Genomic DNA, 12222 nt, shown 5'->3' with positions numbered 1-12222 from the left:
GGGGGTGAGGGTGAAAATTGTGGACTCACTTTTTTTAGAAATGGTTCCTTTAGTTTATAGCTTTTAACAACTTTGGTCCATTTGAAAAATAGGCTTTTTCTATTGAACTTAATAGCAGGGTCGGTCCAAACGTATTTTGGGCCATGGGCAAATTAGAAAAAAAAAAGGCCCCCAAATTGAAATTTTTCATATCCATTCAAAAATAGACGCACTATTTACAAGAAATCACTAATAATATTATCATAAACACAAATATAACCATCAAATTTAGAAAAACATCAAATTTTTAAAAAAAAAAAACACTTATCTTTTTCTGATGCACTACATATTTTTTTGTATACATAATACTATTGTTAAACCATTCTATCTTTCTTGTGACATTGATAACCTTGAATACTTCTTCAATACCTATAGCTTTATTAAACTTCTTTCTGCAACATAAAAATAATGGTTAATAAAATGCAATATGAAATAAAAGTGTTTGGATAACAATCAAAAGTTTTAACAAAAACCATATTATTAGAGGCAAAGTATTTGCAACACTTTAAAAACCACATCAAACACATAGTATATGATTTCCAATAACTACAAACTACTTTAACAAAAGTACTACACCATATGTATGTCTTAAACTCGTGTGTTTGTGGAAGCCTAATATCAAAGGAGGTTTGCAAAATAAAATCGATGACAAAAGTCATAAATCTGTCAAAAATAAAGAATGAATATTACCTTATCATGTAAATCTACAAAAATAACACTTATTGATTGAGTGAAAAATATTGAATTTCACTGTTGTAGACAGAAACTTGAAGGAACTTTAGAAATCTGATTTATAAACAAACTGAGAATGAGAAACAATACACAAATCAAAGACAAAAAAATTCAGAAGCTTTAATATTGATCAAACCTTATTTGACATCTCCCAATCACTTCGGAAATCAACAACTTGACACATAAGGGAAGGCAAAAGCATAAGTTCAACACAGAAAGAGGAGAAATTAGCACTTCAACATATCAACACATAAAGAGAATGCGATATTTTAATTTGAGAAAGATGAGTGAGAAGCAGAGAATGACTGACTATAAGAGCAAGATAGAAATGAGAGAAAGAATTATTTTAAGAGCAAGAGAAAGAATGAGTTTGTTGATGCGAAAAGGAGAGGGAGAAATTACAACGTCTTCTGATGTCGAGATTCACGAGGCATCATCGAATTAGCGATTCATGAGGAGGCGATTCCATTCCCTCCAAATGGCGCCCTAATTCTTGTCGCTAGTTTCTTCTTTTGTATCCCAGACATGCTCAACATTCGTTCCAGGCCATATATTTACCTGGACTTAAACTAACTTGGCCCCTTTTTAAAAACATGTATCTAGATTATTTTTTATATATACATACACTATTTAACCCAATAATTTTGGGCCCCTCTGAGACATGGGCCTTGGGCGGTCGTCCGGGTCGCCCACCGTCAAGATTGGCCCTGATTAATAGAAAAATATAACTGCATTAGTCTAGAGGATCAAAATTGATGTATTTGCAAACCATGAAGAGCGCTGGTGTTAAGATTCAAAAACTAGGAATTTGCCACAGGGACCAAAACTGTAAAAATTAGAGAAAAAACGATAAGGAAGATATCAGGAAAGCCGAGGTGGCAAGATATAGGGGACCCGCAATTTCTCGAAGGCAAATACCAAGCAGTGGCCATGAGAGAATCAGACGCTCTTCAACCATTTCCACTTGTCATCGCATGGCAGGCCAACCGAGATCGCGCACCACACAAACCACATATCTACAAATTCCCTCAAATAATCTTCTTCGCTACAAAGGTCACCAATTTTCTCTCTCTTCTCCATAAAATTTTGTCATTATCCAATCGCCATGACCGCCATTGCTACTGCTGCAGCTCTATCTCTTCCAATATCTCTATCTCGATCATCTAAATTGAGCACCAAAAAGGTACCCTATCTGTTATGCTTTATGCTGGACACATGTATGATTTCGCTACAGAATCATATCTGTTTTCTTCTTTGATTCTAAGTTTAGTCGATGAAATTGCAGCCTGAATCATAATCATGACTCGTTAAACCTCCAATCACATAAACTTCTACATGTCTGTCTTCGTATTTTGCCGAGAAGGATAGATAAGGACAGAACCATAATTTTAGAGGATGTGTGAGAAACTAGTAACTGAATATGGGGTAGCAAGTCCGAATTGTTGTAGAGAAGGACACGGGGAAGTTCTATTTGGACATCATACAGTTAACTTTAGTTACCTATCATATAGTTTAGTCCTAAAGTCCAAGAACATGAATTTTGTTGCAATTATCCAATACCTTTTTTTTCCTTTCCTTTTGTAAAGTGGAGAACTAGGATATGTGACATCATACCTCATAAGTCAAAGTATACCTTTCTTGGAATGGATAGATGAATGGTGTTTTATGTGTACAGAATAATAAGATGGTCTGCAGGTGCAGTAATGACACTAAAGTCTAAATAGTTCATGTTCATACCAGTATGCTGCATAAGATGTATTGATAATAGTATTTGTTAGCTTCATGAGTAATTGTTTGTGCTTAAGAGTAGTTGTCCCTTAACACTGATCTGTGTTACTGTGTTTGTACTGGATGTGTTGGACTATAGGGTGTTAGAGGAGGGTTTGTGGTGTTTGCCATAGCAACAAGTGGGGAGGGAGGTGGATTGGGGGACAAGAAAACCTCATGGAACACTTTATTTGATGTGGAAGATCCCAGGTCTAAATTTCCACAGTGTAAAGGAAAGTTCTTGGATGTAAATCAAGCATTTGAAGTGGCTAGATATGATATACAATATTGTGATTGGCGAGCAAGACAAGATCTTCTTACTATCATGCTCCTACATGAAAAGGTAACAAAATTTTCAACTTCCATACATGAATTAGGCTTCTGGGATCTTAAGTTTAAGACATGAATCCAGGTTGTTGATGTTTTAAACCCTTTAGCCCGTGACTACAAATCCATTGGAACCATGAAGAAGGATCTAGCAGAGTTGCAAGAAGAGCTAGCCGAAGCACATAAACAGGTAAGAATCTCAACAACCCATGGAGTTAATGAATTGGGATTATAATAGACAAGTATTTGATATTAGTTACTAATTCTACTTAAATGGCAGATGCATATATCAGAAGAAAGGGTTAGTGCGACTTTAGATAAGCTAGCATACATGGAAACTTTGGTGAATGATAGACTTTTACTAGACAGAAACACCATAACAACAACAGAGAGCATAAACTCATCTCCTAGCACTTCAAAACCACCTCCAGAAACTATCGAAAGGAAAACAACAAAACGAAAAGGTCTAAATGTGTCTGGTCCAGTGCCATCTTATCATCCCAACTTAAAGAACTTCTGGTACCCTGTTGCTTTCTCTAAGGACCTCAAGGAGGACACTTTGGTAAGCCATTTTTCATTTCCTTTTTGTAGTTTTCCCACATGATATAGCTTCTCATGAAAAAAGAATTCATCTTTTGATTGACAAAGCAGATGCCAATTGACTGCTTTGAAGAACCTTGGGTATTATTTCGTGGGAAGGATGGGAAACCAGGATGTATAAAGAACACGTGTGCACATAGAGCATGTCCTCTTGACTTGGGCACTGTAAATGAGGGTCGTGTCCAATGTCCCTACCATGGTAACAATTTTTTTAAAAAAAATAGACTTTTACAAATGATAAAACTAGATTTGTAATGATTATAATAAAATTGTATGTTTGATGTTTATTTTAATGATATTTGGTTTCACTCTCCAGGATGGGAGTACTCTGCAGATGGGAAGTGTGAAAAAATGCCTTCAACAAAATTTGTTAACGTGAAGATAAAATCACTTGAATGTTTTGAGAAGGAGGGAATGATATGGATCTGGCCAGGTGATGAACCTTCTGAACCCACAGTTCCTTCACTACTACCACCTCAAGGTTTCCAAATACATGCTGAGGTATTTTATATTTTACTTAAACTTGAAAAAACAATTGGTAGGTTGTTTTTATTTTATTAAAAATGAATATATATATATATATATATATATATATATATATATATATATATATATATATTATTTAACAAATTCATATACAACAACAAACAGATTGTGATGGAACTACCAGTGGAACACGGACTACTTTTAGACAACCTTTTGGATCTTGCACATGCACCCTTCACCCACACTTCCACATTTGCAAAAGGGTGGAGTGTTCCAAGGTATACCCCCATCCTGATTAATGGCTTTAACATTTTCTATATAACCTTTTGCAGAGTTTTGATTTTTAGTAATTTTTTAATTATTGCAGTTTGGTTAAATTTTTGACGCCTACATCAGCGATGGAAGGATATTGGGACCCGTATCCAATAGATATGGAATTTCGTCCCCCGTGTATGGTATTATCAACCATTGGGATTTCAAAACCTGGAAAATTAGAGGGGCAAAGTACAAAGCAGTGTTCAACACATCTTCATCAGCTACATGTATGCCTACCATCATCAAGAAAGAAGACAAGGCTGTTATACAGAATGTCACTTGATTTTGCTCCCATCTTGCAATACGTCCCTTTCATGCACATACTCTGGAGGCATTTTGCAGATAAGGTAACATTATATTTGCATGCTTCATGCTTCTTAATCATATTGGGAACAGACTGACTGTTTTTTAAAGTAGGATAAGTGTTGATAAAAGTCATAAGGATGATTTTTGGTTTCAGGTACTAAATGAGGATCTACGACTTGTACTTGGGCAACAAGATAGAATGATAAGTGGTGAAAATGTGTGGAACATGCCTGTGTCTTATGATAAGCTAGGAATAAGATACCGGTTATGGAGAAAAGCAGTGGAGGATGGAGATGCGTAATTAATTACCTCTTCACTAAATAAAAATGCAAAACTAATTTTTCATTTTTGGTTTTTAACTCCTTCACTCATGAGTCATGAAGAAGCAAGCAATCCTGAGTCATTGAAGAACACACAACTGTCAAAGAGTTTGATGAGATGAAAGAAAGATGTTTTTTTTGTACAGAATTTTTTTTACATTCTTTTGAAAAAAATTATGGGGTCATTGGTGAAAATGGCGAGAGTGTTGTGTTTTCGATGTTGTAGTTATATTGAAATGGAAGGGTGTGAGTGAAGTTGTATTTTGGTTTTTATTTGTAGCTACAAATACAATTAGAAATGGAAGTTATTTGTACACAAGTGTTTTTAACTCCACTAATATTAAACCGAATCTTTAAACCTAACAAAATGACCAAGAAAAAGTCGATATATATATATATATATATATATATATATATATATATATATATATATATATATATATATATATATATATATATATATATATATATTTGTGTGTGTGGTTAAATCATAGAATAATTTTCTGGATAGGTAAAAAAAACGTTGCTATCAAATTTCTGTGATTAAACAGATTTACCAGTATAATAGTAAATACCTGGCTAGGGGTTTTTATACATGCAATGAAAATGACCAAGAAACAAGAAAAGGAAAGGAAAGAAACATAAAACTTAAGTTAAGTTGGCGAGATAGATTATGAAACAGAAAGTAAAGTAAAGTAAAGTAAAGATGATTTTCTTCTGTACATACAACAATTTGGTGAAAACAACTAAATTACCCTCCTCATTTGCAAAACCAACCTCTAAACAAGAAAAGGAAAAACTATCCAAGAAAGCAGATTGGATATCAGACAGTTGGAATGTCATCGATAACATCCATGGCCTTAATCCTGTCAAGATGGAAGTTGATGACGGGAACGGAAGACGGTCTCTTAATGGGAAACGGGTCCCGCTTAACTTCTTCCCGAGTCGGGGAATGACTGCTGCTTTTAGTCAAGCGATGATGCTTACTGAGCCTATTGCTGCTGCTTCTGATGTCAAACTCTTGGCTTTTGCTAATTCCGGGAGTGAGCTTCCGTTTGCTTACATCCCGGAGCATTTCCCGGTCTTCACTGGTCAATGCCGGAGGAAACGAGGAGGAGGAGGAGGAGGAGGGTTGGGTTTGGGTTGTGGAGAGTTGGATTCCCTTTTGATTTGGGGAACGGATTGGGGATTTAACGGGTGATCTCATTGTATTTGTGCCATTTATGGCTTTTGATTGGCACACAAGATGGTGAAGCCAAACCACCAATTCCAGAATACATTCTTCCGTTTTTTGTTTGTCTGCGTGGTGGAGTGTCTCGATTCGTAATGAGTCTGTTGGGTATGATGGTTTTCTGTTCACTTCCGATCTACAGTACACATCACCAAATTAATATATATATATAATATATTTAACAAATCCTTTAAATTATTTCAACAGAAATACAAAATACAACTTACCCGGTATTTGCCCATTCTCCAACCCAACCGAACCCATGATGCGCTCTGTATTCATACACAATTTCCAGTTCATCAAGTTACAACCGTGTTAAATATTATAGGGATAGGATAAAACTTTTTGAAAACAATCATCAGCTTGCTATATAAATATAATAGGTATAGCTTGATAAGTAATAGACTGAACTAGTATATTTTTTAAAGAAATGGAAGTAGGATGCTACAAGACACAAATTGGCCATTTCTTTTGTACAACTCCCAATATATGCTATCGATAAAGGAACAACATAAACAGTAGGTTGGTAGGTTGAGAATATTACTTGGTTGTGTTTGTTGCAAATGGAACAATCCATTGCAGAGTTTTCTCCATCTCTGCTTTAATTTCAGGAATCGTAAGCTGCCAAAATCACAAAACAAAACACTCACTTGACACTTTATGATTATTATTATTACATTTATAAAATGAGGTTGGTTAAAGTTAAACCACAGAGATCTGAAAACAAGAACAAGTAGAGGTAAGGTACCTCTTCCTTTGGGTGAAAAGAATGTATCTTGGAGCGGATTGCAGACTTAATTGTAGGTGGAAGTCCTTGGTATAATGCATCCCTGGTACTTGGAGGCACAGAACTTGACCGAGTAACCTGTCATACATATATATATTTGTCATATGTGTACATAATATATACACTATCATTTACCAAAACCACACACACACAAACAACAATCAACATTTATTAATAACATCAGACAAACTCACAAGTGTATCGATCTGAGTGATAATATTAGCATAATGCAGTGCAAGACCAGCTGCTCCCAATTTCTGTCGGTTGCTTATTAATGGCTTTTGTGTATCTGCAACCATTTTCGTAATCATAATATACTTGACACTTATGGGGATTTCATAATAATGGTATATATAAAGAGTCAAAGTCAACTTCTAACACATTAAGTCCTCTAAGAAACATACCAGCAGTTCCAAAAGCAGTATGAATCTCCATGTGTAAGAAATGGACAATGTCTACAAGTTGCTCCATCACCTTAAACAACAAAACACATACATAATTATCAGCAAAGAAACACAAAAATTCGCTTCTTGCAACTTAATTACATCAATACGTCGCTTATACCTTAAAATTGTCTAAAAATAGTAATAAAAGCCTACCATAAATAGCACACCTGTTGGAAATAATTATAGTTGTAGTTTGTTTGTTACCTCTTCCAAAATTTTGGACCAAAGTGACTTCTTTTGCAAACTTCTCACGTGCTTCTTCTGGCTCTTTAATTCTGTCCTTAAAATAGCAAGGCTGTCCCCTGTACGTTTTTATGCATGAACAATTAAGAAAAAGTCAATCACCCAAAACAGCTAACTGCATTTGAAATACGAAAACAATAATGATAACTACATAGCAATAATAATAACAAGCTGGTATTTTGCATTTAAAAAATCTACAAGATTGGTAAAAAAAAATGTAAGAGTTAGCACCTCTTGGAGGAGCACTGGGATTCTCCTCTTCTTGTTGCTTACGACGGAAATCTTGTTCAAACCTGTCCAAGGCATGTAACTCATGGTACAACTCCTGCAGCACACAAAACAACTTACACTCATTTTCAACAACATAAAAAAAAAAAAAAAAAAAAAAGAAATTCATAGCTCAACATCATCACATCTGTTTAACAATTCCCACTTGTACAATTGTCGGATCAAGAGAATAACAATTCTTGTTGCTTACGACAAAAATATGATTGCCACATGGATTGCGAAGTGACTATGACATCATAAATAATAACTGCATAAATTTTCATAAAAAGCACATGCCAATCATGTTAAAGATGCATGGTCCATTGCATTTATGAGTTCTATGGGAATGGACCATACAAATGCATCATATCCTATACGCACGTGTTCATTAATTTCTTATTTGTTGATTCAACATGCATGTAGCATGGACATGTCAAATATAATTCATAAGCTTTCTTGATTTACCCTCTACACTAGCTATGCTGTTTTTCATGATCCCTAATCAGTTTGTCATTCGTAAAGTTCCTTTTTCTTTATTTTTAGGTTTGCAAATAAATTAATGCAGAAACATTGTGAAAACTCACAGCAGTATACTGAACCAAATTCTTCAAATGCTCCATTATGGTTTCTGCTTCTTCTTTTAATTGCTTCTGGGGAATAAGTTCTGATCCCAATCTAAAAAAATAAAAAATAAAAATCCATCAGCAACAACATCCGGATCCAATTTGACACAAAAGATTTAACTCCAAGCAATTACTTTTCAAAATATCGGTCCAAATTGTGCCATTGAGGATCTTTGCATCGGTTTCCAAAACGAACCACTTCTCCAGAAAAGATTTTTAGTTCTTCCCTATTAACACCAATAGCAAGATCATTAAAAAAAAAAGAAGAAGACACATTTAAGTATATAAACATAAAAAAGTAGCAATGTTTTCATTGTAGGCACCTCTTATCAGCTGCTGCAATCGTGAGGAGTTCATCCATGTCTTTTGATATTAAGCGTTGCACGCCTTCTGAAGGCAATACTACCTCCTTTAAATGTTTAATGTTGTCCTTTGAAAGAGATTGCATAAGATTGGCACCTTTAACAATTGTATTGGCAACCTCAAATGACAATATTGTTATTTTATTTCCCTTTGTTACTGCCCCTGACACAAAACCACTGCTGACATGTAAACTTGTCATACTGCTACCAAGTGTATCCAGCACTTCTACAGCCTTCCCAAGCCCAGCAGTCCCAGCTTTACCCAAAAGTGAACTCACTTCTGAAACCTGCATTCACCAATTTAAAACTTAGCTACTACTAATACATCTCAAATATCCATGAAAAGCAAGAGAATCATAATACCTATAGATAACAAACAGATAATGTAGTTTCATTAAATATCTCATTGCCAACAATCTAAGGCATTATTGATAAATTATTGTATTGCAACATATAAAGATTAGAAATGATTTTGTATTAATAAACTCAATATCTAAGCTTTCATTTCCTAACTTGCAAAGTTGCAATATGATATATATATATATATATATATATATATATATATATATATATATATATATATATATATATATATATATATCCAACGTTGTACATTTATCCATTCCGAAATGAAGTAAAATTTACCTTTTTCGTATTATAATGTGTCGGGTAGTATTTAAATGATATTTCAAGGGTATAGATGCTTATGGCATATAAGGTTGTAAAACGGGAATTAGATGATCCGGATCGATGTAGCGTACTATCTCGCATTCCTTATATAGTTGTATTTATTGCTCTCTCTCTCTCTCTCTCTCTCTCTCTCACACACACACACACACACACACACCAATTACGCTCATTCTTTCACGTGCCAAATCACGAAAAGTTGCATTACCTCATTGAAATGAAATTTGAAGAACGTTGCATGACTAACTAGGTAACAGTTGGAAGCATATGCTAAAAGATATGATTACCTCCGAAAAGACATTCAGGTTTCCTTTCTTTAGGCAAACTGATGTTTTTCGTGAGATAAATCTTCCTAAATCTTTATATAGCAATAGTAGAAATCCTATAGTTAAGACATTATATACATAAGTCCATGAGGTTGGTATTGTCTTCATTAGAAGTTTGGACCTCCTTAGGGTTTTCCATGAGGCAATCTCTTCTGGACTGGTAATGATCCAAAGTAATGCTTTATGCCCCAAGAGCATGTATAGCTGTCAAAAGGTTACTTGGCAGTTTATACAACTTAAAGTGTTACGTTTGAAAAAAATGTATGATCCCAAATGTTCAGAAATTCACATTACTAGAGAACACCTCAACAAGATATACCTTTGTAGCTGCAGTCATGTTTGATTTTGTTGATCTGGATTTATGTGATAGAGCCCTAGACAGACGAGGAATCCCATCATCAGCATCGGACATTGCGTATGGAGCAGCATTCATTTCTGGAAAAGAAAATGGTTCTCTTAGAGTCCTCTTGTTATCCATGGTTTCCCCAGAAGGGATAGATTCCTCATTTGCTTGTTGCGGTCCTTGAGATTGATAAACCATTCCGGAACCATAATTAAGTCCATTAACATGAGGAAAGCTTCCGTTTTCTATGTTGTCTTGGGTGGATCTCCTCGAGCATATTCCACCCATATTCGAGATCAATCAAGACCTTCAACTAGTTGACTTCAACTCGCCAACTGTTCATACAGAAACGCCCGCAACAACTCGAATACCTCGCTAATGTTTGAACAAGTTCCCCCAAACAATTAATTACACGCAGACACAGTGCAAACCGAGTTCATTTCTCCATGACAAACTGCAATCACAAAGCCAAATACTTTAGGCATACGAAAATAGAGACAAGAAGCATACTAACGCGACGAAGAATTGAGAATTCAACAACAAATGTCAAATTTACACAAGAAAAAAAAGGGCAAGAAACAAATATAGAGTAGCAAGCGAAGCATATACAAGTGAAAGCAGAAATTGGATAAGAGTTGAGAGATTGATTTGACTGGGAGTGACTGAGCCGATGATCGGAACAGTGAAGGTTGCTATGATGGTATTGTTCGGTTGCGGTGCCCCTTGGAATGAGAAGTGTCTGTGAATCAATCGATGACGCTACAAACGAGGAAGTAGCAAGTGTCCCACCATACGAATGCGATAGACCAAAGACGCCATCTTCCCCTTCCTAATTGCCTAATTCTAGTTCTGGTCAAACCCCCAAACACAAACGCAAACACAGCTCACAAAATTAAAGCCTCGGGACAGTGTTACCGTCACCTTTTATGACTATTGACTTCTTTTTTTTGGAACTAATTACAATTTTGACACCACTTCAAAAATAATAAATCAATTTTCATTACTTTTACTTCTAAAGTCTTTTGTTTTAAATGAATTGTTTATTATTTTATTAACTTATGACCTAAACTCTTACCTCCTTTATTTTCGAAAACAAAATTCCATCAAAAGCAGATTTATTAAGGCTTTGTTTGGCGCGTCACAATTAACTGAAAAACTAGTTTATTTTTTGAGCTTTTTTAAGTCGTCATGTTTGACAAGTTAAAAAATAGCTTATAAACTAACTTATAAGCTAACTTTTTTAAAAAGCTACTTAGACTATCTTTTTAAAAGTTTTTTTTTTTAAATTTTCCAAATATACCCCTTAAATAATTATAAAAACACATTCTTTTAAATGTCGTTTATGTCATTTCATATTTTTTAAGCTAGTTTTACCAAACATTATTTTTTATCAACTAGTTTTTTATTTAATAGCTAGCTTTTTTCAGCTATCAGCTAACTTTTCAGCTAATAACTAGTTTTTTAGCTAGTACACCAAACATAACCTAAATGTATGATCTTTTTATGTAAAATTAGATCTTCTCAACATATATCCAAATGCCATCATAAATATGGTTTTTTGTTACCGATTAACAACCCATTATAAGGTTGAAGCTTACGACATTCAAATTACGATATTCAAACTTAAAACTCAATCCATTATGGAATGATTAAATCTCAAATGATCGTTGTCTTAATGGTGATAATTAATAATTAAATACTTTGAAATATTAACTTAATTAGGTTTTGATATTTAACTACTGTTAGATATATCATCGAATAGAATATGTTTTAATATAACAAAGACATCATCATTTTAGGAATTTTGATTACCCCCAGTTGAAAGACTCGACTAATACTAGAATTTAGTTGCTTTTTTTAGTCCCGGTTTTAATCTTTGTGTTTTGGTTGTTGTCATTTTTGGTTATTGCTTTTGTGACGAAATATGTATGTAACGAAATTTAGTTGGTACATTTTTATTGAATACTTTGTATATGTTTTACAAATGCAACCTATCATTCATCAAATATATTGTC

At 34.4% G+C, this 12222-nt stretch overlaps 2 protein-coding genes across 2 annotated transcripts; one reads left to right on the top strand and one right to left on the bottom strand.

Annotated features, from left to right (window-relative positions):
• Positions 1-1717: 1717 nt before the first annotated feature.
• Positions 1718-5211, top strand: LOC111911963 (chlorophyllide a oxygenase, chloroplastic). The gene is made up of 9 exons (XM_023907734.3): positions 1718-1954; positions 2639-2881; positions 2951-3055; positions 3146-3427; positions 3517-3664; positions 3782-3966; positions 4117-4229; positions 4319-4613; positions 4727-5211. The coding sequence occupies exons 1-9, from the start codon at positions 1877-1879 to the stop codon at positions 4871-4873; spliced, it is 1596 nt and encodes a 531-aa protein (XP_023763502.1). The 5' UTR covers positions 1718-1876; the 3' UTR covers positions 4874-5211.
• Positions 5212-5540: 329 nt separating this feature from the next.
• On the bottom strand, positions 5541-11097 carry LOC111911972 (protein PSK SIMULATOR 1). Its single transcript, XM_023907743.3, has 13 exons — positions 10817-11097; positions 10184-10661; positions 8813-9138; positions 8624-8716; positions 8451-8541; positions 7831-7924; positions 7561-7658; positions 7315-7384; positions 7105-7199; positions 6872-6988; positions 6668-6744; positions 6351-6395; positions 5541-6259 (listed from the first exon to the last, which is right to left on the bottom strand). The coding sequence occupies exons 2-13, from the start codon at positions 10493-10495 to the stop codon at positions 5716-5718; spliced, it is 1962 nt and encodes a 653-aa protein (XP_023763511.1). The 5' UTR covers positions 10496-10661; positions 10817-11097; the 3' UTR covers positions 5541-5715.
• Positions 11098-12222: the final 1125 nt, after the last annotated feature.

This window comes from Lactuca sativa, chromosome 1 (assembly GCF_002870075.4).
Source record: "Lactuca sativa cultivar Salinas chromosome 1, Lsat_Salinas_v11, whole genome shotgun sequence".
Lineage (NCBI taxonomy): Eukaryota > Viridiplantae > Streptophyta > Magnoliopsida > Asterales > Asteraceae > Lactuca > Lactuca sativa.
Note: the sequence above shows the minus strand (reverse complement) of the source record. Positions and strands in the feature narration are given on the sequence as shown.

Excerpts from the sequence above, each read along its gene's own strand:
- LOC111911963 (XM_023907734.3), top strand. The coding sequence starts at position 1,877 with ATGACCGCCATTGCTACTGCTGCAGCTCTATCTCTTCCAATATCTCTA. Across the intron at positions 1,955-2,638 it reads CTAAATTGAGCACCAAAAAG|GGTGTTAGAGGAGGGTTTGT; the intron begins GTACCCTATCTG and ends GTTGGACTATAG. Across the intron at positions 2,882-2,950 it reads TCATGCTCCTACATGAAAAG|GTTGTTGATGTTTTAAACCC; the intron begins GTAACAAAATTT and ends ACATGAATCCAG.
- LOC111911972 (XM_023907743.3), bottom strand. The coding sequence starts at position 10,495 with ATGGGTGGAATATGCTCGAGGAGATCCACCCAAGACAACATAGAAAAC. Across the intron at positions 7,925-8,450 it reads ATTTGGTTCAGTATACTGCT|GAGTTGTACCATGAGTTACA; the intron begins GTGAGTTTTCAC and ends TGTGTGCTGCAG. Across the intron at positions 6,745-6,871 it reads CTTTTCACCCAAAGGAAGAG|CTTACGATTCCTGAAATTAA; the intron begins GTACCTTACCTC and ends TGATTTTGGCAG.